The sequence below is a fragment of the Sarcophilus harrisii genome, chromosome 2 (assembly GCF_902635505.1).
Source record: "Sarcophilus harrisii chromosome 2, mSarHar1.11, whole genome shotgun sequence".
Lineage (NCBI taxonomy): Eukaryota > Metazoa > Chordata > Mammalia > Dasyuromorphia > Dasyuridae > Sarcophilus > Sarcophilus harrisii.
Genome location: NC_045427.1, coordinates 19,809,735 through 19,836,771, shown reverse-complemented (window position 1 = coordinate 19,836,771; position 27,037 = coordinate 19,809,735). Strand labels below are relative to the sequence as shown.

Below are 27,037 nucleotides of genomic sequence, written 5' to 3'. Positions count from 1 at the left end.
GATGCGCATGTGAACAGAGAAGGCAGAGGGGGCAAGAGAGGCTCTAAATCTTGCAATGGAGAAGCCTAGCAACTGATGTACTCTGTGGCACAAGGAGTTGTGTGGGTTGGATGTTCAAGTCAGAAGGCCCATGACCCTCTCTAGCCCCAGCCCAGGCATTCTCCTCTGTTGCCCCCCATGTCTGGAACTCTCTGGCCTTTCATCACCACATCCTCCAAGTGCCACCTTCCACCAGCAGCCTGCCCTCCGAGACCGCACCTGGAAATACTCTGTTTGTCCCTATTGGTTTGCATGCTGTCTCTACCCTTCAATTGAGAGCAAGGCCATGATAGGAAGTGTGTGTGGGAAGGGGGGGGGGGGGAGTATGGAAGGGCACCCTTCTTTGTATTTCTAGGGATCAGCACAATGCCATGTGTGTAATAAATATTTCATCTGAACCAAGCACATGTCACTACACATAGAGACTTCAGTTTCTTCACATAAAAACACATAAAATACATGAACTACTACTAACTTCCTCCCACAACAGCTACATTCAATTCAAGGAACAGTCTTGAACTAATAACTTCATTCACATGCATCCTATGAATCTTCATATAAATATAATTCTTAATTACCCAGAGGGAATAATTCATTGAAACCTACTTATTTTATCTTTTTTGAGTTTTAAAATTCAACTTACACCCCTCCAATCAAACTTTTTGGCCCTCAAACTATGAAAATGGCCAAATGACAAAGAACAAAGAAGAAGATGAAAGAGACCTGAATGAGTCAATCAGTTGGATAAGCAGTCCTTGGGAAACGAAGATGCATATCCTCTTAACATAACCCAAGCTCCCCCTGCTTGTTGCTTTTAGGAGTAATTCTTCTACCTGCACTCTTGAAAATCCTAGCACTAGGAAAGATGACTAAAGACTAGAATTAGCCTCTTTTGAAAATTAAGTTTGTCCAAAGACCGAAGTCTATTCAAAAGTTCATTTTGACAATAAGGAGAGATTCCTCTAACACACAAGTCACATAAAGAAGAAAAAGAAAACTTCACAAATCTCCTCCATAAGCACAAAGGATTTCTACTTATACAACTAATTCTTAGCCATCCAACACTAATGTAAATTTATTCAACTAAAGGCAGAAAATGAGGAATTTTTTCCATAATTAATTGTTTTTCTTTTCCTCTCCAGTCTAAAAATGTCATCTTTAGTTTTACCGATATATTTCAATCAATGAACAAAATAGTGTAAGGAAATCTCCCACATTAGGGAGAACTGAATGGCTCCTAATATATACTTAGCTGCTTTTTTCATTTGTTTTCATATTTGCCCCAATCCCTTCCCAAAATAAAAATAAATGGTGGGAGACTCGGGTCTCTTTCCCCAATTCAAAAAGTTTTTCAGTATAAGCTACAGTTAAGTCTTGGGAAGTTGTTTTTACTCAGATTTTATAGACTCAAAGAACAGTACAATTCACATGGTTTAGTGTAAACAGGACAGTGTTTATACTACAATTAGGTACGAAAAGCTATTTGCAATAAAATGTGATTCCTCTGGAGAGAAACTTAAGAATGGATAGAAAGCCAGAAATTAAGCCAAAGAGATAAACACACTTTGGGGTTGAGTTATATTTTGGAACATTGTTTATAGAATGAGAAGAATCCAGCCATGTGGCCTGTGGACACGTTAGGCATTCGCTGATGAGCTCCGCGGCCGCACGCTGCCAACATCTGGCCCGTGGCACACTGCCACATTTTTCAAGTCTCACAGTGCAAAGGCCAATGGCTCCCGGTAACCAGGAACGTCGCCTCATTCCCTCATTGTCCTGTTATTCACGTTAGTCACGGCCATCTTCTCTTCTCCTCTTCAAGTACAAGAAGAGATTCCTAACTTCATTCTCCATACCAAACACTCCATGCAAACAACCAGCTGTACCCCTGGCTGCCAGTGGTCAACGAGAGTCCAAGAAAACACAGACAGGCCCTTCAAATTGCACTGGAGCTCCTTGCGAACCTTATAGGAGAAGCTGTACCTCCCTCTGACCAAGCACAACCTCTGCTAGAAAAGTAAGGGAGAAAATAAAGTCACAGTGGGGACTGAAAAGGAAGAAAGTGGCTAATCAGACTTGGAATAACTGAGACATGGAGTACAGCCCAAAGACCAAGCCAACCTAACCAAAGCAGAACGCTCCTGGCTCTGCCTCTAGCCAAGGTCATCTTTCAGGGGAGTAATTCTCATGGAGAAGGGCCCAGCCACCCCTACCAACTATTATCCATAAGGCAGGAAAGCCAGCTGAAGCAGAAGGCATCAGGCAAGTCAAATCATCACCACAGCCCAGCCATGTCATCTCAGGCCGTAATGGAAATAGTCCAATCAGATGCTGAGCCCAAGAGCCCTTGGGAAGACCATCCCCCAGGACTCCTCCACTCCCCAACTATTAATCCTGCTTCCAACTAGCCCCAAAGCCATCACCCAAGTAATCAACTCTTGGATGGATAACAACTACAATCAGTTCTGCAGCCTCTGCTTCCTCAGCAGCCACAGCTACTGACATCTCAGCTACCAAGGTTTTCACCACCAAAGTCCTTGGCCCATCAAATGACTCAGCACCAGAAACAGATACGGATTTATCAGTAGAAATAACATTACCATCTGTCTTGCCACTACATCCTTGATCATGGTATATCCAGCTGGCTTGCAGCTGAAACCGTCTTTATCTGTTGTCTCTCCCCATTAGAATGGTTTCTTCTTGAGTATGAAGGCTATCTTGCTTTTCTCTGTCTCCCCAGTGCTTTAAACATAGAAGTGCTTTCTAATTCATCCATCCACCCTAGGAAGAGGTGTGTATTGGACCAATAGCAATAATAGTTTTCACTCACCCTTATGCTAAGTACCCTGGGAATTGCTGATGCTTATATATGTCAAGAGGCCAAATCCAGTACTTTACTTATTTTGTAAAAAACATTCTAAGCTCACTGGCCAAACAAAAACAGGCCGTGCTTTGCCACACTCTGATTTCTGTCCACCATTTATTCCTCCATTGTCCTTTGAAGGATTCCTTTGTTCCCAAATCCTAGGGAAAATTACAAGAAGACATAGACCAAACTACCACAAGAGGAATATGTGTCTCCTGTGCCACACTAAGGAAATCACAGATCCAAGGAAGGAGCAAGCTGAGACACTCTTAACAGCCAACTTGAGAAAACCACTATGCCCAAGGCGCGGTGAAGAATACGGAACCCCATTCTCCTTCCTCTTTCCGTCCTTGCTGTTCCAAGATGACACTGGAGACGTGACCCTTATTGGTGTGTGGGTGTGTGTAGGGATGTGAGCATGTAAATGACAGAAGCGACCAGCATCCATCTGACCAGTTGGCCTTTGGCACAATGTGAGAGCCACAGCCCAAAAGCAAGATTACACCATGACCAATTCTGATGGATGTGGTTCTTTCCAACAAGAAGATGATCCAGATTAGTTCCAAGGACCTTATGATAATGAGAGCCATCTACAGCCAGAGAGAGGACTGTGGGAACTGAATGTGGAACACAACATGGCATTTTCACCCTTTTTATTATGGTTTGCTTGAATTTCATTTTCTTTCTCATTTTTTTTCCTTTTTGATCTGATTTTTCTTGTGCAGCAAGATAATGGTATAAATATATCTCCATACATTGTATTTAACATATATTTCTACCATGTTTAACATATATTGGACTACCTGCTATCTGGGGGGGAGGGGAAAGGGGAAAATTAGAACACAAGGTTTTGCAAGCGTTGATGTTGAAAAATTATCCATGCATATTTTTTGAAAATTTAAAGTTTTTTAAAAAATAAGTAAATAAGCCACAGTCAGCAGAAGCAGAAAAATCAAAATCCACCTGCAACAAGCACTTCAAATGGCTACAACAGAAAAGAAGGTGATCTAATCAGCTTGGGAACACTAAGGGTCAAACCAAAGATGGAAAGATTCCTGGAGTCCAGTGGCCAAATGATAAAAAGGCCCAAACTCAATGGCAATGTTTGAATTTGTAAAAGGAGACAGGATTTCCAGTTTCCATCAGGTCCTAAAAGTGTAGCCAAAGATCTCTGAGTAGGCAAAACTCTACACATTATCATTTTATATTAAAAACCGCCATTACCAGTGTCCAGTCCAGAGATGAAATGAAATAACCATCTGAGAGATATTCTCTGGACAAAATCCAAGGCAAATAAGCACATGAAGGAATGTTCTCCCTGACCAGACCTTTGTATGCTCTCATACCAATTACCATTTGTAAGCTTTCTTGGGTATTTGAATAGTAAAGAAGACATTTCTAGAACGAGGAATAAAAGCTACAGCCATCACACTTACAGATCTTCTGTGTCTGTGCTCCATTCTCCAATGAGATGACGTGCCCAATGTTACATCAAGGGACAAGACAGGCAATCACACTTAAGAGATCTTATCCTCCCTATCTGGTTCTGGCCCCATTCTCCCAGGAGATGAAGAGCTCCATGAACTTCTAAGCAACCTCAGTTGTACATTCCCCTAGCCCCAAGAAAGCCTGGTGTTTTGGAGATGGCCAGAAAGACGCAGCCAGAGAGCAAGCTCCCAGGAGTCAGCCCTGCTATTTCTGTACCACAGAAAAGTGAAAAGGCCTAACGGAGAGCCCCCGTGCCCCATCCTCATCCGGAGCTTTGGAATCTTCCACCCAATTGATCTGAGCAAAGCCAGGAAGAAATTTAGCTTAGACAGAAAGGACTGTAGACACGTCCCAGAAGTCTCTTACCTTTTCGTTTTCATCTGTTCCCTCAGTTTGCTGTACATCTCCAGGACTGGAAAGAAGGGAAAATACCACACAAGCATTATTTAGAGAAAGCTGAAGGAACTGCCCCCAGACCCTGGACCCATTTCCAACTACTCACCTGGCAGACATAGCATTAATTTATCAACTGTGGCAGAAATATTTCTCTGCTGCAGTCGACATTGCTTCAGCTCTTCCATTGCTACTACCAGCTTGGTGAGAAGGAAAAAAAAAAAAAAAAAAAAAAAACGGAATTAAATCAATAGTCATAAATATTTCCTCATATTTCTCTACTTTATGTTCAATTCCTCAAGAAATCCAAAAGTTTCACAGTAAGAGCTGCCAACTGGACAAGGGAGCTGCTTTTCCCAACCAATCAAACAGCCCCATGCACCTCCTCCTTCCTCGTCCTGCATGCCACCCCACTTAAGGACCCTTCTATCTTTCTTCTGAAATGTGAGGCTCCAAGGACATTTGGTCAGGGTTGGCATATAGCCACATACAAGCTCAGGTGGCCTTGAAAGGCACTGGGATTCTAGCCTTTTTCCTGCAAATGAGCCACAAATGGAAGAGTCGGAAGCATTTCTGAGCAAGGACTCTGGGAGATTTAAGAACAAGGGGCTGGTCTTGCCATACCGCTAGGTACTTCCGATATTTTAAAGGTTGCTATCCAAAGTGATCCTACACTGAAGCCTCCCCTTCTTTAAGAAAAGGTCTAAGAATGCAGTATGGCCATTTACAGAACTCCTCCTTAGAGAAAACATGCAAGACCTCAAAAGAGATTTGTTCAGAGAACTTGCAGGACAGATTTAAAATCAGGGTATTTGTTAAAAAGGTAGAAAACAGCCATGGTTAGAGATGCTTGAGTGAATCAAATCAAATCTAAATAAGCATGAATCAACTCATGTTCCTAGCTTCGGACATCCAAATGCATGGATCCAAAAGGGGAGAAGAGCAATCTGATAACCTTTGGTTCTACCCGAGTCTCAAAAAGGAAGCTGGTTGCAATTTAAGAGAAGAAAGAAGGGTTATAGGTGTGATTTTATTTAGTATGGGAGAGGACATTCATCCTCAGTCACATATCAGTCCCTTCTCTCCCAGCTCTCAACTTAGAGAGTTGCTTAGAACACTGGGATACACAGGCATTGACCACCCCTAACCAGTGTGTTGAAGGCAGGACTTGAAAACGGGCACTCTGCTCGACCATATTACTTCCAGAGATCCCAGTTTTAACAAGCTTTCTTAGGCCCCTGGCCATCTACCATGTCTGGAACACTCTACTTGCTCACCTCCCCTTCCTGGCTTCCCTCAAAGCTTGGCTGAAGTCCCACTTCTGCTAGAAGCCCTTCTGGAGAGCCCTGCCCTCTGCTGACTATTTCCAATGTCTCCTAGATGCATCTTGTTTGTGCACAGTGGGCTCCTGGGGCAGTGACTGGTTTTACCTTTCTTGTATCCCCAGGGCTTAGCACATGGCAGGCAACTCCTATACACAAAGTACTGCAATATGGCTCCAAAGGGGAAAAAAAAAACCTTCCTAAATTAGCATTTCTCCAGAGTTTCAGGTTTGCAGAGCAGGCCACATGCATTACCCGCAGGTGCTATCAGCAGCCCTATCTGCTGTATGGAAGAGGCTGGAGCTGAAAGGGGTTAAGTGCATCCAGTTCACACTACTGATCTTGTCAGTGTCTGAGGCAGGACCTGAATTCAGATCTTCCTAAGGGCAGCATCCTATAACCTCACATCACTTAGCTCTTAAGGAACTGCTGTTTTCCTGCAGATGTAATAGCACTAATAAATAATCATATTCTATTCTAAATAAGTTACTCTAAATTAACTGCACCAATTTTCTGCAATCAATAGTGTCAGCTGGTTGCCACTCTCTTTAAAGAATGATAAATATCAGCCATACTATTTCTGATCAGTAGGTTCAGTAAATCCATTCCAGGAAGTACCTTCTCTCATTTTCATTGTCTCTACCTACTTAATTTGAGTTAAGATACTGGACCCGAGGACAGGTTGGACAGACCTTCCCAAATCATTCACACACCCACGATGCCAGAGTTTTACAATCACAAACTCTAAACCAACCACAAACAGAAAGAACCCCAATAGAATTATCAAAAGAGAACCATCTGAGGCAGAAGAGGTTTTTCAAAAGGTAAACTGGGCTTACTTCCTTCCCCTCGTGCTGCAGTTTTCTATTAGTATCAGTCACTTGATTCTGTGGAGAGAAGACAATTTGAAAAGTCATATGAAACAAACATTTAGACAGACTGCACATTGTTAGGGTAATAGGAGGCAAATAGCAAGATTTATGGACCGGCTAAGCACGGGGTATCTGTTACAACTTTTTACATCTTTTCACATCTTTTCTATCCTTAAGTACAATTTGGGGCTAAATTGCATATACCTAAGGACTCACAATTTACAGATCTTTTTGCACAAGAGAACTTAACTCTAGTGGGAGATAGGTCCTGAATCATTCCAAGCCACAATACTCAAGGAAATGGACACCAAACTTTCATACAAATTCGGGCCTGTGGAGGCTAACTGGAGAAGGAATGTGGGGAACATGGCAGCAGATACAAATCCTCATAAGAAATGACAATCCAGAAAATATTATAATGTAAGAATCCTACAAAATGAAGCAAGGAGGAATGTTTTAATCATAGATATAATGAAATGACCTTCCCCTTAGTCTGAGAAGAAAATGTGTTATGATTACACTAGAGTTCTAAGAGTGTTAATGACTGGTTTTGAAATGTCAGTCAATTCTGAGTCCCAGGACAGAGCTTGAGCCAGACTTAACCAAAAAAGACAGTCAGCATTTCAAAAATGGTTTTCTTTCACTCATGCCGTCAAATGTTGGCCTGGACACTGAGAGGGATGGGGAAGAAAAGGCGTCTCGAGATGCTGTTGGGCAGAATTATGTAGTTAGTCTACATTTATCTGAATCTTCAGTAAGGTTTGTATTTTTAAATTTTTTTTTCATTTTTTTTATTTTTGAAAACATATGCATAGATAATTCTGCAACATTAGCCCTTGCAAAATTTTGTGTTCCAGATTCCCCCCTTCTCTCCTAGATGGCAAGTAGTCCGATATATGTTAAACATGGCAGAAATATGTTAAAGCCAATATATGTATACATATTTATACAGTTATCTTGCTGTACAAGAAAAATTAAATCAAACCAGAAAAAAAATGATGAAAAAAAAATAAAATGCAAGCAAACAACAACAAAAACAACAAAAAGAATGAAAATGCTATGTCGTGAACCACACTCACTTCCCCACAGTCCTCTCTCTGGGTGTAGATGGCTCCCTTCATCACAAGATCATTGAAGTGGTCTGAATCACCTCACTGTTGAAAGGAGCCATGTCCATCAGAATTGATCATCATATAATATTGCTGTTGCCATGTGCAGTGATCTCCTGGTTCTGCTCATTTCACTTAGCATTCAGTAAGGTTTTTAAACTAAATCCCAGTTCAGTTAGGGGTGGATGATTTGCAAATGCCCCTCCCCAACTTGAGGAAACTGGTCTGGGTCCCTAAAGCAGCACTGAGAGAAAGGTAAGCAAGGCATCCCACTGGTTCTGGGGCTTTAGATTCAGGGAAAAAAAGAAATCCCAAGCCTCCCAAGAGAGTTGTATTCAAGGGGGGGTGGGGATGGGGGGGGGAGCAGGGGAGGAGTGAACTTGAAGAAATCAATCACATTTCACTACTGACTTTCAACTGAGCTGGTGAGACTTTGCTGTGAGACCTTTCACTGAGAGTGGCCCTCAGCCTCACAAGCTCGGGAGGTTTCTGTCCACCCCTTTCCTTTCTCCTCCTGTGCTTATGAAGCAAGTTTTGATATATTAGGGAAATTCCCTATTTAAAGAAGGCTTGCTACATTCCATTTTGTGGTCTGAGCCCCTGCGTGTCAAAAGTGACACGCAGGGACACGCTTGTAAATCTAGAGATCAGATAATCCATCTGACAATAAGCCATTAAACAGGCTGGGATTTTCTAAAGCTTGAAGCTATTATCTGTGGTTATACCTCCTATCACCAGACAAGATAAAGTTCTTTCTGATCTAACCTTCCCTAAGTAGGTTAATCCTGCTTTGACTCCAACCCAGATCAGGCCAGAATGGAAGAATCTCCAATCCCCACCATGTTCTCCTCCACTCAGTGACACCGGCTTCTTGGCTGGCCCATAAACAACACAGTCTATCACTTGGTTCTGTCTCCCAGGCCTAAAACTGCTCCAACTACTGCCTCTAAGCTCTAATTAAAATCCGCCTTTCCCAGCCCTCTTAATCCCAGTACTTTCCCTCTATTTTATCCTCTGTACAGTTTGCTTTCCATATATTTGATAGCACGTTATCTCCATTCGACTGTAAATTTCTTAAAGACAGGAACTGTCTTTTGTCTCTCTATTATTTTTTTAATCCTCAGGGATTAGAACAATGTATGACATACTGCATTTTGTTTTCTTCATCATTTTTTTCTGGTTTGATTTATTTTTTTCTTGTACAGCAAGATAATTTTATAAATATGTATGCATATATTGGATTTAACATATTTTTACCATGACTGATGAGTTGAATGAGCTCTGGAAATTCTACTACCTCCAGCACCTCTTTTTAATGTATTTCCAGCCCACAAATACCCAAATGTCTACCACAAGCAAGGAAATTTTATCATAAAATAATGAAAAATGGCAAATGGCTCTCACCCTCAAGAAACATACAGTCTACAGGAAGGGATTCAACATGTCTGCAAACAAGTAGGTCACAAGGCAGAGTCTAACAGAAACAAAGACAACGCCAGAGGAATATCTGAGAAAGAGCTCCCATTTGGTGGGACAAGGAAGGTGTCCTAGAGAAGTGGCCCCTGAGGGGAATCTCTGAGATGCAAAGGTGATCTAGGCAGGGGGGACAGTCTATGACAAGGCACGGAAATGGGAGAAATATGGAGACTGGAAAGCAGGAAAATACACTGGGGCTGAAAAGTACACAGAAGAGAGGGGAAAGAATTAAGACCACAGATGGACAACTGCGGGTCTTGAATTCCAAGCTAAAGAAAACAGACTTCTAAGTGCCAGATTCCTTCCCCCCAATACACCGAGTCTTTTGTTCATACTTGACATCCAAATGCATTGAATGTGTTTTCCTTTCATGCACACTATCACTAACATGGCTACCCCAGGGCTGCCAGCCTCTAACAGGAAGTCATGGAACAGGCGCTGGTACAGATCTACACAGAAGGCTTTAATCAGGGCTTCTGGTGAGAAGGATGACTATTTTTATCCTCTTTTGTGTAAAACATGTAAAGGTGCTACACTGACAGCCCAAGTGGAACAGATGCTGCTGCCAAAGACGCAAACATCCCTCCGAAGGGTGGAAAGGGGGCAGGCCCCTGGCTAAGTCACCCCCTACTAGCGGCCAGCTGGGGCCTCGGCCAAGGAAGCGGCTGTTTCTGCACCTCCGTAGGTGAGAGGAGACATGGGAGTGCCACTTTCTGTGCCATCCACGGGACCACCCCAAATCCTGAGCGTGAACACCAACTGCCCAAGGTCATCACCCCTTAAAGAGAGCCTGCAAGGCCCTGGGAGGCCGGCCCGATGGTGGCCAAGCCCCCGAGGCCATCGACAACCACAGAGGGTGGAGGCGAGGGCCAAATGTTGGGCGGGTGGGAAATTGGTGAAGGCCAAACCCAGAGATGATTTGGTCAAGGACTCGCGGGTTCTGCCTGGGATGAGGTGAGCAGGGTGCCCCACATGACAAAGGAAAAACTCTGGCGGACATGAGAGAGCAAGACAAAAGTGAGTCACCAAGGAGCCGGTGATAGGAGGGGTTGATGGGCCGCTCACAGGCCTTTTTATGGTGTTTTCACTCCTTTTTTGAGCAGTCAGGGAAGGCGTGATCACCTTCTTTTGGGGGTTCTCACCTCCTTGAGAAGTCAGGGAGGTCATGACCACCTATGTTCTAAATCAAAAGAAAAGGGGAGATGTTGGAATCCTTACGAAGTGTTAAGTAAGTCATTAGAATTGACAGAGACAATAATTATCTAATTTAGCATGGCTCAGTATGATTGATCTAATCTTACAAGGAGATATTATGGACCAGAAGCAACAAGGTACTAAGTGGAACTAATAGAAACAATGCTTGTGTTCACACCTTTAGAGAGCTCATATAAGCAATTAGTATTTAAGTACTCACTGGCATTCACAAGTGTGGGAGATTCACAAAAGTTAACTTGGTAACTTTGTGCATTTGGGCCCGCCAGCATGGGGAGAATCCAAAGGCCCCGCTTCTGGGAGGAAGCAGACAGTGCCAGAGAGGAGGCCGCCACAGACAGCTTGTCTGCAGACCGCCTTGTGAGAGGGAATGACTGGCCGGGGACGGCACAACGTTCTGGAAGAACAGAATACATTCAATAGGGACAAATGGGGAGTTCTTTACATGGGGTCATCAAACCAAGCACATCACTGAGAGATGAGACTGGACAACAAGATCTTAGAAAAAGGACTGGAGGATCTTAGCGGACCACATTCGGACAGACAACAGGTAGGATGAGGTACAGAAGTCAAAACTCCTGGCAGGCAAGCCTCCTGTCCGTTTCCTTTGGCAGCCTCAGGGTGCTTCACACCTAGAGGCTTCACACCTGACAAACACCACACCTGGTCTAAGAAGCAAAGGCAGGAGTGTCCCGGTCAGCACACATCTGGGGTCCCATATTCGGGTCTGGAGAGTACCTACAAAAACAAACCTGTCCACAAGGGGAGGACTGGAGACTGCACTGCAGAAAACTGGTGAAAGATCCGGAATGTTTCATCTGCACAGACTTCCTGAGTCACTGAGAGCAGTGCTTGGATTACCAAGGGCGAGCATTTCCGGAGCTCTTTCAGGTGTGCAAAGCACTTTGCATGTGTTTTACAAGTGAGCTTCAGAACTATCCTGGGAGGTAGGTGCTATGATTATCCCATTTCACAGATGAGGAAACTGAGGCTGAATGAGGTTACTGACTTGTCCAGGTTCACACAACTATTAAGTACCTAAGAGGGATTTGAATTCAGATCTTCCTAGTCCTGCCCAACACTTCACATCCTAATAAGCTTGTTTTTCTTGGCCCCAAAAAGACTAGAAACCAGGGATGCACGGCACAGAGAGACAGTCCCTAGCTCAATGTCGGAGGAAACTTTCTACCAACAGGACTCCTGATCTCTGAAAGGAATGGGCTTCCTCGTCCCCTCTGCCCTCCACCACAGGTCTTAAGGAGGAGCTGGGACATCCATTTCCTAGGGAGTCTGAAAAGACTTTCTTGGTTAACCACTGGTTAGACTAGATGGCCCCGAATTTCCTTCCCACCCTTGGGTTCTGTGGTTCTCTAATGTACAGACCCAGTCACTAAATGACATGGTTTCCCTTCTACTCTCTCGCCAGCAACCTCCTCTTAAGCCTCCTTAATAGGAGGCCGGAGCCTCTATGAAATGCACCCTGGAAGCAGCTTGGGGGGCACGGCATGAAGTGCTCCAACAAGTTACACTGCCATTGGCAGCCCACCCCACTCATTTCCTCCACAACACAAGAAAGTTTCCAAACAGGAGCACAGATTATTATATTCTTACATCCTGAGACTCCAACTAGGGAGTGGGGGGGAGGGGGGAAGGAGAAAATCCATATGGAATAATTTCAGTTTGTTCCAAAACTGAGGCCAAGTCTGAATTCTATTCTATTAAACGTCTAATCAGGCTTACTAAAAGACAGAGAAATAGCCCCAGACTTTGTCGTTCTTCCAACTTCCACAGGGATCTGCCCTACCGAGCTTTAAGAAGGATATTCAGCTACGCTTTTGTAGATCTCCTCTGACTAATTAATGTTTCTTTTCTTTCTTTCCCAGTTTTGCTGCCCATTCAGATATGTGTCCTAATTCAAATGATCCTCCCCACTTCAGCTATATTGGTGATGAGGAAAAAACCTCTTGGGGAGGTCAAGGATTTATGCAAGGTCAAGGAGGTTCTGCAAAGGGACCTGGAAGCCAGTCAGAGCTGGCCAGGTCCTCTCTTGTGCATAACAGAAAGGGCTTCCACATGAACTGTCTCCAGCACAGGCCTACCGGCCAATACGAGGGCCAGAATTGCTTTTCTCAGGCGGAGAGTGAGACAGCCACTCCTAAGGCTCTACCAGGGAATGAGATGCCAGACTCCCATGCAGTATACTCCGTTTCTCTGGCGTTGACTGATAAATATATCGTTCAATGTAACAAAAAAAGAAATGATAGGATAGCACTTTCCCTAATTACAAGGAATTATGAGAAATTTTAACAATACAGCTAAAAAATATCAAAATAATTTCCAAGGAATCTCTAAACTGAAGGAGACAGGAGATTTTGGGTTCAGAAGTCAAGTGAACAGACCCTTAAATGCTCATGATTGGTGCTGTGCCTTTCCAAATGGGCTGTGCTAAAATCCTGGAGAAGTCATCTATCACTGGGGGGATTCCTTAATGGAAAATCTAAGGATCATTTAACTGGGAATAATCATGCCAAAGGCAGAGAGGAACAGGCCAAAAAAAAAAAGCAGTCTATATACATGCACATATATAAGGCTGTGTTTTACACACACACACACACACACACACCCTGGCTTCTGACCTCACCATCCCTCCAAAGTTAGCCATGATGGTGGCCAAATCCCCAGGCCTTTTCTCAGTGCTCCCCCTCCCCACCTTCTCCACTCTTCTGTCCCCTCCAGGTTCATAGGACATTGCAGTTTCCTCCTACATAGCAGGTTAGTTCTCAGTCTTCTCTACCAGATCCTCATCCAGGATAAGCCCTGAAGTATTGCGGCCCCCAGGGCTCTGTTTCCAGCCTCTTCTGTGATCTCATTGGCTCCCATGGACTCCAAAACCATCTCTTGGGCTGATGACTCTCAAATCTAGCTGTCCCGCACAGATCTCCCCCTGGATGTCTCATAAACACCTTAACCCAGCATGTCCAAAATGGACTCATGATGGCTCCCCCTCCTTGTCCCTGACTTCTCCGTTCCTGGGAGTGCAGACCCCCAGGCATGCCCCTTACTGTTCTCCCTAAGTTCTCACTCTCCCTCACCCCCATTTCACCCTTGTACCACCTCTTGAATTCGCCTTTTTCTCTCCTCTTCCACAAGAACTAGCCACCTGCTGGCTGGGTCTTCTCTTGCTCCAGATCCCTCCCTACTCTCTCCACCTTCTGATCAACTGCCAAAGTGATCCTCCAAAAGAGCAGATCTGACCGGGTCATTTCTGACTCAATAAATCCCAGGGGCTCCCTAGGACCTCCAGATTCAAATGTAAAATTCTTAGTTTGCATCCAAAGCCCTTCAAACCCTGTCCTCTGCTTCCATCTTTCCAATCTTCCTATACCTTATCTCCCTACAAGTACCTTGCAAAACTGTGACTGGCCCCCCTAACTCCATATCCTGACTCCAGGTATTGTCCTGGCTTCTCCTCAAAGCCTGGAACATGTTCTCTCCTCATCTCTGCCCCCTGGCTTCCCTTGCCTTCTCCCAGCCAACTTTCTGGATGCTTTCTGACCCTGGTGCCTTCCCTCCGTGATGATCTTGACTTGTCTTTTTGCACCTACCTATGTTCCGTCTCCCCCATTATACCATGAGCTCCATAAGAGCAAGGACTGTCTTCTACTTTCTTTGACACATACTAGGTACTTAATAAATGTTTACTGACTGACTGAAAATATTTTAAAAGACAACTATTGAACCAAATGAAAAGCAATGCTTTTTGGAAAGATGATGACTGAAGAGAAACATGTGAATAAACATGGAAATTTGATAATTACCTGAAAGAACAAAAATGCATCTTTTTTGATGGTGGATTTGAAGAAGATTATAAAGAAATACAGTTATAAAAATGACTATAAAGAGATTCTGAAGAATCTTTGAATGAAGGTGAACTAGTATTGTGTGTGTTTGTGTTTATTAGCTGAGGTGACAGCAGAACCAATTAATAATGCAAAAGAATAGCTGCTAGAAAATGACTAGAATAAAAGACTTGCAAAATATCACTTGTTTGTTACTACTTCTGATCAACTCGGTCTCTTTATTTTTCACAGTAACAATGAATTCAAATCTAGCACAATCTTGATTTTCTTTTTTTCCTCTAAGCTGGCACCAATCCTCTATCAAGAAATTCTCCATTGCAGACTTGCACGATCTGATGCTAAGTGAAGTGAGAAGAACCAAGAGAACACTGTCCACAGCAACAGCAAGATTATATGATGATCAATTCTGAATGGCCGTGGCTCTTTTCAACAATGAGGTAATTCTGGCCAATTCCAAAAGCCTTGGGATAGAGTCATTTGCATCCAGAGAGAGGACTAAGGGGAGTGAATGTGGATCACATTCCGGTCAATTCCAAAAGACCTGAGATGGAGTCATTTGCATCCAGAGAGGACTATGGGGAGTGAATGTGGATCACAACAGAGTATTATCACCTTTTGTTGTTGTTGTTTGATTACTTTTTGGGGGTTTTCCCATTTTTCTTTTTTGATCTGATATTTCTTGTGCAGCATGGTAATTGTGGAAATATGTGCAGAATTACACATGTTTAACATTAAAAAAAAAAAAAAAAAAAAAAAGATATTCTCCATTTAGTGACAGCTCCAGTTGAAAAGTGACTCAATCTAACAGATTCCTGAGTCTGCAGAAAGTCTGAGCATCTGCCTCACAAGGAGCCCTTGGCCTGCCGGAGATGCATTCCCCAACCTCACCCTAAATGCTCCCACAAAGCAGGAAGGGGACAAAGCTCCAATTATGAGGAATCTCCAAGGAAGAAAAAGACCAGGGTCACATGAACACTGGAAATCTTGATTTCAAACAGAAATAAGGCAGGTGAGCTGCAGAAACACCCCAGGGTGAACAGTAAGTTCTATTCTTTAGCTGGAGTCTCAGCAGTTACCTCCACTACATGCTACCTGCCCAAGTGATGTCGAAATCCTCATCTGCTGGTTTCTGCCCACCCACATTCCTTACCAGGCTGCCATAGGTCCAAGTCCTCCAAAACCAGTGAACTCTCCCTCTTTCCTCCCCACCAACCTCTCCAACTCTCCCATCCTCCTTCCCACCAGCCTCGCCAGTTCTCCCAGCCTCTTCACCTTCAATCTGTGGGCTTCTCCTCTCACTTTCAGAAGTTCGGTGATGGAGTCCACAAAGCCCTGGTAATGGAAGTTACACATTTTCTCAATCTCCCGGTCATGATTGCGGATACGGGATTCCAGCTTTTCCATGAACCGACCATGCTCCTCCCCATCGTAGACAGATCTAAAACGAAAGAGTTTAAATTAAGGTAATACCATAGTTCATCCTCTTCTCTCCACCAGCAAAGTAGCAATACATTTATTTCCAATTGATGAAACCAGGAATAATAAAACTTTGAGATGAAATCAGTTTAAAAACAAATCAGCTTCTTGTAAACTACCCAAAGTACACATCAAACACTGATCAGTGACTGGCACATGGTAGTAAGACCTTAATAAACATTTGTTGCCTGTTTGATTGCTTGATTATATAGATAACAAAGAACCAAAGAACTTGCAGAAGAGTCTATAGGAAAACCTCAGAAATGTTTATTAATTATCTAGAGGGAGGCTCTTCATTCAACCCCCATCTCAAAGCCTTCCTATCTATGTAAGCTCATCTGCAAAATGGAAATTCTACAGTGTCTCTCTCAAGAGTTGTGGGAGACTCCAAAGACCTAATACAAGTAAAGCACATTGTAACAGAGATCAGAAAGAGATCCATGATTTCACTGGTCTAAGAAACTCCCAGGGGAGGGAATTTCATCCACCGATGCAAGTCAACTTCTCTGCTATTTTTAGTCTCAGAAAGTAGCCTAGAGTCCCCAGGGTCACACACATGTCTGAAGCAGGACTCAAATCCAGGTCTTCCTTGGTTCTAAGAACAGCTTTTTATCCATTTTGCCATGCTTCCTCTTACTCTCCAAAGCTGCTGATGTGATAAGGATGATTATCATTATTTGTCTAAGAAACAGTTAAGATCAATAGTAGGATCATCATCTGGTTTCCGGCAGATGCCCAGCACCCTCTATCAGGTTGATGACCAATGATCTACTTCCACTGTAACTGGAGACACCATGTATCCCTGAATTTCACTTTTCTCTCCTTGCTCGACAGAACCTCCTACCAATCTTTGCAAGATTCTCCGAGTCCCTCATACTTGTTATTTCCTATCACAATGCGTACCACCATCCTCTCCTGGCGAGTACCTGGTGTTTTTTCAGATTTTTACTACCACAAAAAGTGTTCTGTGAGTGCTCTGGGATAGAGATGATGTCCTTAGAATATATGGAAGGGGAACAGGGGGCCAAAGGGCGTGAATTTTTTACTCTAGTTTTTAAAATGATTTTAATAGTTTTTCCAGAACGGCTAAATGAATTTTCAGGTCCACCCCCAACTTGACAGATCTACCCATGTGTGGGAGGGCCTGTCTTCCCCCATCCTTCCATCCCTAGCTGGTTCTGACTTTTGTCATCTTTGCCAGTAGAACCTCAGGGATCTGGAATTATTTTCTTTTGAATTTCTATTATTGGTAGTGAATTGGAACATTTTTCTAGAGTTAAGTTTAAAGGGTTGTTTTGGTTTTTTTTTAATAACTTGCAGCTCATATTCTTTCACTACTGAATGATGGCTCTCGGATTTTACATATTTTTGTCAAGTCTTGAGATATCTTAGATATCAAGGATTTTATCCAAGATTTGATGCCAAGGTTTATTACTACATGACAGTTTCTCTTTAATTTTGGCCACACTTCATTTGGAGAAATATTAATTTTATCCAGTCAAAACTGTTCATCTTCATTTTTATAACCATCTCCATCTTTTCACTGGCCAACACTTCTCCCTCAGCAGTAGCTATGAAAGAGGCTTCTCCTCCTCTCCATTTTATTTAATAATGTTCCCTCTTCATTTCAGCCAAATTCAAATAACTGTGTCTCTTGCCCCTCTGATCATAGAACAGAGCAATGAACTCATCAAGCTCCAAGAAAGGAAAGGCACAGGATAGAGAGGTCCCCATTTCCCACCCAACTGCTTTGCTCCGGGATATCTTTCACTTCCCCGCTATGGTCTGGCATTAGGTGCCTTCCTTACTCCTCCCTGTACCTTTCCAGCTTTCTTGTAGGAGTGACCTCCCCCCACTATTAGATTATAAGCTCCCTGAGAATACTGGCTTTCTTTTTCATATATGTCTCCTGAACTCTTAACACAGTATCTGACATAAAAAAAGTACTTAGTAAGTGTTTATTAAAATACTTCCTAAGTTTGCTGTATCAAGCAGCAAACTGATATCAAAGGGAAAGTATGAGTCTACTTTGTAGCACACTGGGCATATCAGTAAAAACTATTTCTAACATTTTGTATCAGTTTCCTCATTTTAAAAAAAGGCTGCCAGTGGAGCAGTAGCTAAAACTCTGGACCTGGACTCAGACCTGAACTCAAATCCAGCCTAGACACTTAGCTTTGTAACCCTGAAAAGGTCACTTAGACCCTTTATGCTTCCATTCCCCCAACTAGTATGGCACCACCTTTGAGCCAGTGTCTGTAAAAGCACTTAGCACAGTGCCTGGCATACAGTAAATGCAAAATAAATGTTTCTTTTTTTCCCTTTCCTTCCCTTGTTGTACCCCCTTTAGCATCTATAACAAGAATCCAATGAGATAATATAGTAGAGTACTTTGCCAGCTGTAAAGTGCACTATAAATATCAGTTATTATCATTATAAATATATGCATATAAAAGTTCAGCTTTCAGAGAACATGATAAAGGGTTATAAAAAGTTATTCCAGAGAAGGGAGTGGATTCCAGATCTCCCTCCATTTGAAATCTTCCTAAGCCATAAAGAAGGAAGGAGACTTTCAGAGCTGTCATCAGCCAGTTAATGAAGCACTTTCGACCAAAGACACAACTGAAGAACTGCCAATGGTTGAAGAGCACTCTCTGAGTACCCACGACAAGGCTGCCAGTTCTATGTGGGTAGAATCCATACAGCACCTCAGACTGACCACTCCTTCCTCTCCATTTCTCTTTGCCTGCAGATTAGGGGGATTCAATGCTGCTAGGGTGCCCTTGAACAATCCATGCAACTTCTTAGAGATTTTTTTCAAATATCAATCCAATTCCATTAAGTTCCTCATCAGTCCCCTCCTGACCCAGAAAACTCACAATTTAAGGGCTTAATTTTTACCTCTTTCCACTTAAAAAGCTTCTGATTTTCTCCCCCACAGAATGCTATTAACAATATAATGTGTTGTCATAAAAGAAAAGGAAATTTCCTCAGAGAAAAGAAATTTGATTCTTACAAAAATAATAAACCTCTATTCCATTCAACTCAAACACTGATTAATAAGCTTATGAGCAAGGCACAATGAAAGGAATGAGAAATACAAAGAAATGTAAAAAAAACAGTTCTTATCCTCAAGAATCTGGCAAATGATGGATACTTTTAGACCAAGGAGACCCAAGCTAGCCAGAGGAGAAGAAGAAAAGTTAGCACTGGTTTGATCAGAAAAGCTTTCCCAAGGAGCTGAGCCTGGAGGAAAACTAAGGACAAAGACACAAGTGAGAAGGGTATCCGGGGCCAAGGTCTTACACAGGTCAGCTGGGGCCAAGGGACACGGCTTCAAGACAGAATTCCAGTAACAAGGAAGCCAGCTTGGCTGGAAGAGAGGTCTGGAAAGGCAGGTTGGAAACACAAGGTCAAGGCGGGGAGCTTGTGTTTTATCTTAGATGCAATCACAAGTCCCAGAAGGCCTTTCAGCAGGAGAGGGACAGGTCAGAATGATGCTGTAAGAAGATGAGCTTGGCAGGTGTATGAAGGACAGAGAACACTTAGGGATATTCTCTTTCATTTACTTTAACCATAAAAAAATCAAAAGCGGGGATAGAAGAAGGAAAAACCCAATTATAGGAGAACTGGGTTCAATCTGGTATTGCCCAAAACACTGGACAAGTCATTTTCTTTCTGTGGGGCTCAGTTTATCTATAAAATGGGGAGGTGACAAGATCATCTGTGGGGATTCTTTCCAAATTAAACATTCTGTACCTCACTTCTATTTTTAAACCAGATCAATAGTATAAAAAGGATATAGGCAGATAGATATAGGAGCAAAGGAGAATGCTCGAAATACACACACACACACACACACACACTTCAAAACAGATTAAATCTGCTCCCTTTCCCTACCTGCTCCTCTACCACCCTAAGGCTTCTGTTTCACTTCAAAATTATAACATTTTTAACTATGAAAGGAATAAAGGAGAGTCTTATGATATGCTGACCAACCAAGTTAACATCTCAAGCCACAAAAGACAAGAAGAAAAGGGACAAAAAGTCATTATCAAACTAGGAGTTGGAAGGAGGTGTTTCCATCACTCATACTGACATTCAAGGGCAGGCACTGGCTCTTCCCACTGCCCCATGGCTGGGTCCGGCTTGGAGGCCAACAGACCACCCACAGACTCAGCCAGTCCCACACTGAGGCAGCACAAGCCCATTGCCTAAGGAGGTGACAGACACAAGTGGCATGTCTGGTTTCCAGGTAAAAACAATGGTTTAGGCCAGAGCAGTTCTGGCAGACGAGCCCTAGAGGTGAAAGGAGCAAACCTGGGGCCCAACTGCAGGTTCTGGAGTATCCTGATTTTCTCCTCAAGTCTAAGAGGGAGGCGATACACAGCTTCCTACACATCTACCATCTGCCACACAAGATCCACAGCAGTGCTCAGAACGTTCTTTGAATGGAAACCTTCGGCCTTGCTCAGTGTCACCGAGCACCCAGGCTGGTGGGCTCAGGGTGCCAGAGGGCAAGCATCAGGTCTAAACTTTGCAAAGACGGCTGGGGCTGTTTCTCCTGTGGCTCTTTTATAGCACTGAGCAGTAACCAGGTATCACTTCCTGAATCACTGCCCCCTCCCCACACCCCATAAGCAAATTATATTTAAAATGGAGAGAGGCTGCCATCTAGCGATCACTCATTTATTACATTCCTTGGAGGAATTCAGAAGCTGCCCCTTCTCTTCGCCCTCCTCTCCTCTTCCTCTCCACTGAAGAGCAACCCTAAACAACCATCAACTAGCTCCTCAAACTCTACTGAAATGGGCCCCACACTGGATAAAGGGAAGAGACTGTCTATGACATATCATTACAGAGAAAAAGTAAGAATTACTCCTTTAAAATCAAATCCTGGATTCCAATTTCCAGTCAGGCAGAGTGAAGGAAAGGGTCAAAATGTATTTGAAAAGCCCAGGTGTGCCACAGGTGAATAAGTCCATTCATGAAACATCATGTGCACTTCTGCTTACAACTGGTTTAATTTTCCTTGTCAAACCACTGGGAGTGAGCCAGGGCTTGCACAAGGAGAGATAATAGCCAAATGACAAGAAAATTCATTGGCCTCTTGAAAGCTCGGTTAAATTTTAGCTGCCCTTTGGAACTGGCCAAAGACCTTCACGATATTTCCATGGATGATAGCTTGGAGATGGAGCATGAATCTGATAAATAGATGCCAGGATGTAACTGTTATTGTGGTCCCATAACACCCTAGCCCCAAAATTCATGTTTCCATATGCATATCCCTAAATCCTTTCTAGGATTAAGTTCTTCAAACTATGATTAGGTAAGAGATTTTCCACCTGAAAAAGGACCCTCAAGAGTTCCTTGAATGACTACAGAATTATACCATTTGCTCAAATCCCCAACAATTTAATGTACTTAAAAATGACCAAACAAACCAAATGTTCATCAAGAGGCGAAAGCATGTTTAAAAATAGTCTTATTGGAGAAAAGATTTTTAAACAAACTACACAGCTTTTTTAAAAAAAAAAAAAAGTGAAGAAAAGGGGTCACTTCCATTCTATGAGCCTGCCTTTCCCAATATCCCTGCTGGTTCTCTCAAAATCCTACCTGAGGCAGTATGGCAAACCAGAGAAAACCTCCAACCACCAGCCAAAGAATACAGATGCTGTATTTCTTGCAAACCCCTCTCTCAAAAGGAGCTTAGAGTCCATTATTTACCAAACCACCAAACCTACTAAACTGGCTAAAGAGCAGTTAAAAAATAGCATCCCTCCATCTGTCCCATGGGAAAAGGGATTTGGGGAGGTTATAATAATCTTGAGGACCCAAATGAAAACCAATTATTCTTTACCATTTTCTTGGGAGTGGGTGAAAAGCTTAAATTTGGATAGTTATTTGAAAAGGTTTCCTTAGGATCATAGCAAAAAGCAGGGTTAGTTCTTAGCATTTTGAACTAACTGAATTCCAAGAGACCCTTTACCTGCATCCTATACTATGCTTTGCACCACAGCTCAATTCTCCATTCATGTGATGGTAATTTGGAAGATCTACATAGAAAAGTCCAGAACCAAGAAAACTTTCAGAGAACAAAAGAAGTGAAGTTTTTATTTTTGTTTTTGATTAATCTGTAGAACATATTCCAGGGTTTTTCTGGCCTTTTCTTTTTTATACATATATTTTTAAACTTCTGTCGTGGTTGCAATTCTAAAACATTTTATTCTCATTAAGTTCCATAAAAGCATCATTAGCATTTTTGTTTATTCCAAAGTTAAAAATAAAGTGGAAAAACAGCTCTCTGCATGATGTTGAAACAGGGCCTGCCAAAGGTCAAAAGGAGTTCAAAGCCCCTTTTACCTACTTACTGCTTCATACCACCCACAACTCTCCGTTCCATCTGTCTAATGGCCTTTTGGGTGCCCTACTATCATTGCTGCAGATAGCCCAACCTGCAATTGGGGCCAGCAGGCAACAAGTCCCCAGCAAACACGGCAAACAAGCTTGTGTGAGGCGTAAATAGCTACGGACAAGCTGGATCACCATGGTCAAATCCAATGCCATGGGCAAGATCAAAAACATCTCCATGGTTTTCCATTCGTGGACTCTGAAGTAATAGCCATACCAAGGTCTCCAATCAGTTTCACCACATAAACCATGCAACCAAAAGAATGCCGAGGCTTGCAACCCCATCCCAGGAGGGAAGGGGACTCCCTAACCCCCCACTTACAATGACGGGTCTTGAGGGCAGGGGCAGAGACACAATGGCAGTGCTGGAAAATCTTACTCAGGGTTCCTGGCTCCAGGAACAGGAAGGCAGAGACAAGCAATCAGTCACAAAACATCAAGCAAACCAACAACAAACTATTAGGAAACAAACCAATTAAATCAAGGAAATTCCAAATTAAGGCCATTGCCACCTTAGCTGCTGCCATGATAATGTCACGACATTGAGACGATTAATTGACGTCATTGCCCAGGGACAAGAAATGGTTAGTTAGCAGCTTCCTCTCGGTTAAACGCCCTTGTGTGTCTGAACACCACGGGATGGCTTTGCCTTTGTAGTTGTCCACAGCGGTCAGAGGTCGGGTGGCTGGGTTAGACCGGCCAGGGGCTGGGGATAGGGGGTGGGGAAAGGGGATAGCTGTGTCACTAAACCCTTCAAGGATTAAATGAGCCCAGGCTCTGCCAATGAAGTCGAAAACTGCTGATGAGGGAGGGGGCCATCACTAGTTCAATCCATGGTTTCCAGACTCCCATGATGCAATGGAGAAATGCTTGGCTTGGGGAGGAAAAGCTTCACATTCAATGTGCAGAGCTGGTGATAAATGCAAATACGGCTCAGGTCATCAATTCCTCACTGTTACCTCCCACTTCCTTAGCACAGTTTACCTAACATGATAATGGGGAAAATACTTCCATTTTCTTTGCAGAAAGATATCTTTCTATTTCAGCTAAACAGGCACTCTTCAGAGGAACAAGGATATACTAAAACAAGAAATGCATAACAGCCAAAAATCCCTACTTTTAAGCTCCCAGGGCAATCAAAATTAAAAGCACAGGACAACATTCCAGCACAAACTGCTGGGAACACATTATGGCCTGGGACCTTCGTCCATTCACTTCCACGAGGACTCCCAGGCTTCAGAGGACCACTGGACATAAACCTAACGAAAATGCAAACGTACACGCTCACTGGCTCACAACAGAGCAGTGGTACCTGGCTCGGTAGCTAGAGCACAGGGCCCAGAGTCAGGAAGCCTTGAGGTCCAATGAAGATTCAGAAACTTTCTAGCTGTGTGATCTCAGGCAAGTCATCCGTTTTCTCATCTCTAAAAAGAGGCTAAAACACACCCTACCTCATAGAGCTGTTGTGAGGATCCAATGAGATGATTTTGGTGAAGCTCAGTTCCCAGCAGCAGCAACAGAAGCCCTAGAGCAGAAGGCAAGCCGCCATGATTCCGACCTACCAGCAAACCTTCAAGGAGGATCTGCCCAAAGCATTCCTTCTCTGGTCTCTCAGGGATCCAGGATCAGAGTCCAGAAGACCTAGGGGGAGCCCCCCACCCCCCAAGTCCCAGCAAAATGGCCTTCTGGTCTTTCTATGCTCCTGCGGGCAAAGCCTTTGAGGCATTTCTTAACACTCTTAAGTTAGAGAGTATGACCAGTCCACATGAGGGGTTTCCTCACTGGCAGTTAACTATACTGAAGAAATCAGAGAAACAACAAAAAACAGTGAAAGGGAGAATGGACGATGCCCTGAAACATGTCAACATTGTGCTGTCCCAAAGACAAGTAGTCTTTTATTGGGAAGCAAATTCAAGTTCCCTCTCCGGAGCATATTAATTAACACAAATATTTTTTTTCTTTAACCTAAACCTTGAATATAAGTGGGGATGGTCTGGAAAGAAGAGGCTGGAAGGTGCATGACAAAAAGTCTATTGAAATCAGGGATCTGAGAATCATTTGGTTAAAAGCAGTAATGCTCCATCTTTCTCTAGAAGTGAGGGGGGAAAGCGCTCTTTGGATTATTAAATTGCAACCAGGCCTGGCAAGCACCGACAGCAAGCCTGCCTGGGGCTCCTAGGCCAGGCTGCCAGGACCTGGGGGAGGGTGACAGAAGTCCCTAAGGGCCCTTTTTAAAAAATGGCTTCCAGGTGGAGATCTGTTCCGGTGATGTGAAGCTGGAGGCCATTTTCAATTTTCTTGCCTTAGTACAGATGATTGAACAATGGACAATGGACTAGACAGACAGAAAACAGTAGGAGAGCCTCTGACCACCATGGCTAAGCTTCAAACTCAATTAACCCCATGGTCAGTAAAAGGCACATGGACAAAGAAAATCAAGAGAAGAGCTGTTCGAAAATAAAACCCCCAAACCTCCGAGTTTGGGTCTAACCAGGGTCTAAGAGAAGCCAAGAGCTCTGACCAAATCCTGAAAGAGATTAGGAATATTCCAAAAGAAAAATCCACTGGGCACAAACTGGGTCCGGGCAACTTCCACATGCTCCCAACTCGGCTTCTGCTTAGAATGAACACTTGGTTTTGTAGTGACTTGTGTGCTTTTTAATGAAGATGAGCAACACTACCAATTTCTTCCTCTTCTTTTCCCTTTCCCCCAGCTAAAGACCGGGCATAGGATACAAATCAAAGTTAATTCAGGAAATCTTACAGGATCAGAATTACAGTTTTAAAAAGTAAAGCAAACTTAAAAGGCCCAAGATTCCTCTGTCCCTAACCCCTACTTCATCTCAAGTGCCTGCATCCCTCTAGAGGGGGACCATGTCCCAGCTTGGGGCCCATCCTTCTCTAGGAGTCTGCCAAATACCCACCACACTTGTCCTCTGCCAAAGCATCTTTTTATGAAGAGCAAGAAGTTGAAAGGGACCGTGCTGCTCCCCACGTGGCTCCTGAGTGGTCAGCCCCTTTCCCATCTAGAGAAAATCCTACAGGCAGTGTGCTCCATTGTAATGACTGGGCTGGTCTTCTGCAGCCCCAGCCAGCTCCCTAAATACAGCTGCAAAAATCCACACATGGCTTTGTGTTTTCTGAATCCGGTCACAAAGGGCCAGACCCACATCTGTCAGGGTGATGCCAGATACTGTGCCATGTGGATAAAGCTATTTTAACAAAAATGTTCTAATGATGGTAAAAGCTCAGGTGGGAGGTTGGGAATAAAAAGCCATGATTTCTACCCTCAAATCTGTTAGGACTTCTGGGTGACCCTCAAAATCCTATCCTACTCCTGTGTCTCATGGTCCCCAATCACCCCACCTTCTACCTACAAGACAGAGGGCCCGGCAGAGCCCTTTGCTGCACACCATCAGACAGAATCCAAGGGAGCTGCCCAAAGAAGGCTGGATGGCTAAAGAGTCCGATGATGGGAGAAAGGGCTGGCACACTCACAATTCCACTCCAAGCATCCATTAAGGACATTTCCATCCCCACTGACATCTAGAATGTAACTAGGAACCCAGAATTGATCCTGGGCTTTTTTAGTGTGCTGCCTCCAGGAGGCTACTCTTGACCGACACCAGGCCCACGGAATCTCTAGGTTAACCACCAGGTGAACGGCTCTTTACTGCAACCCAAGGGTTCCCTGACTCCCCACATCCCAATCCCCAGGGCATACTCCAGTCTTTTTCCCTTCTGCGGTCAACCATCTACCACCTCCCTATTCTCTCTCATCTAGTTGGCCCTCAAAGATCTTCACCAGCCACTCACCTAACAGAAAATTACAACTACACTGGGGAGGAGGGAAGATCGAGTGGATTTCCCATTCTGAGACAGGAGTAAGACAGGATGAGCCTACATACGGAACCACTGGGGGACTTTTTTGCCTTCCATTTTCCATGGAGGCTTTTAATCACATAAAACCAAGTAGGAGAGCTTGAAGAAATTAATGCTCAGTCTTGAAAAAGTCCAGGAAATGGAAGACGTCCCCCCCAGCCAGTGTAGCTCCAGCCAACAGCCAGCCCCCCAACTGAGGCCAACATGGAGAGAACTCACCATGAGCCAAAGCTTTTAATGTCCCTCCTTTTTGAAGGCACAATGGAAACAATTCCCCAGAACAAAGAAGCTGCGTCAGCGAGCTCTCCGAGCTCAAACTCTTTCAAGTTGGAAGGACAGTTGATTCACACCATGTGTGGGAAAGAAACACGAGTTAAAACCGAGCAAGATAAATTTCTGGCCCCCAGAGCTGGTTAATATTAAACTGTAATGAATCATCTTTACAGCGCATTGTAAACAAAATGTTTTGTTTACCCGCCCATCCCCAATTGGACCCTCCCCTGAAAAGGAAATTTTAGGACAATTAATAATGCCCAGGTCACAGATGCTCCACCAGGAGACAATTTTCAAATGCTGACACTGAGGATTGCATAAAAAACAAGCAGAGAGCCAACTGGCAGAGCCAGGCGCC

At 43.6% G+C, this 27,037-nt stretch overlaps 1 protein-coding gene across 4 annotated transcripts in view; it reads right to left on the bottom strand.

The window, feature by feature from the left end:
• The window catches only part of EXOC6B (exocyst complex component 6B), a 490,548-nt gene that overhangs the window by 421,039 nt on the left and 42,472 nt on the right, over positions 1 to 27,037 (bottom strand). For all 4 annotated transcript variants that reach the window (XM_031949716.1, XM_031949717.1, XM_031949718.1 and 1 more), the window contains exons 2-5: positions 15,910 to 16,075; positions 6,948 to 6,995; positions 4,896 to 4,986; positions 4,760 to 4,805 (exon numbers count right to left, since the gene is read on the bottom strand). In XM_031949716.1, the coding sequence (XP_031805576.1) occupies positions 4,760 to 4,805; positions 4,896 to 4,986; positions 6,948 to 6,995; positions 15,910 to 16,041 (317 nt within the window). In that variant the 5' untranslated portion in view covers positions 16,042 to 16,075. The remainder of the gene's footprint in view (positions 1 to 4,759; positions 4,806 to 4,895; positions 4,987 to 6,947; positions 6,996 to 15,909; positions 16,076 to 27,037) is intronic.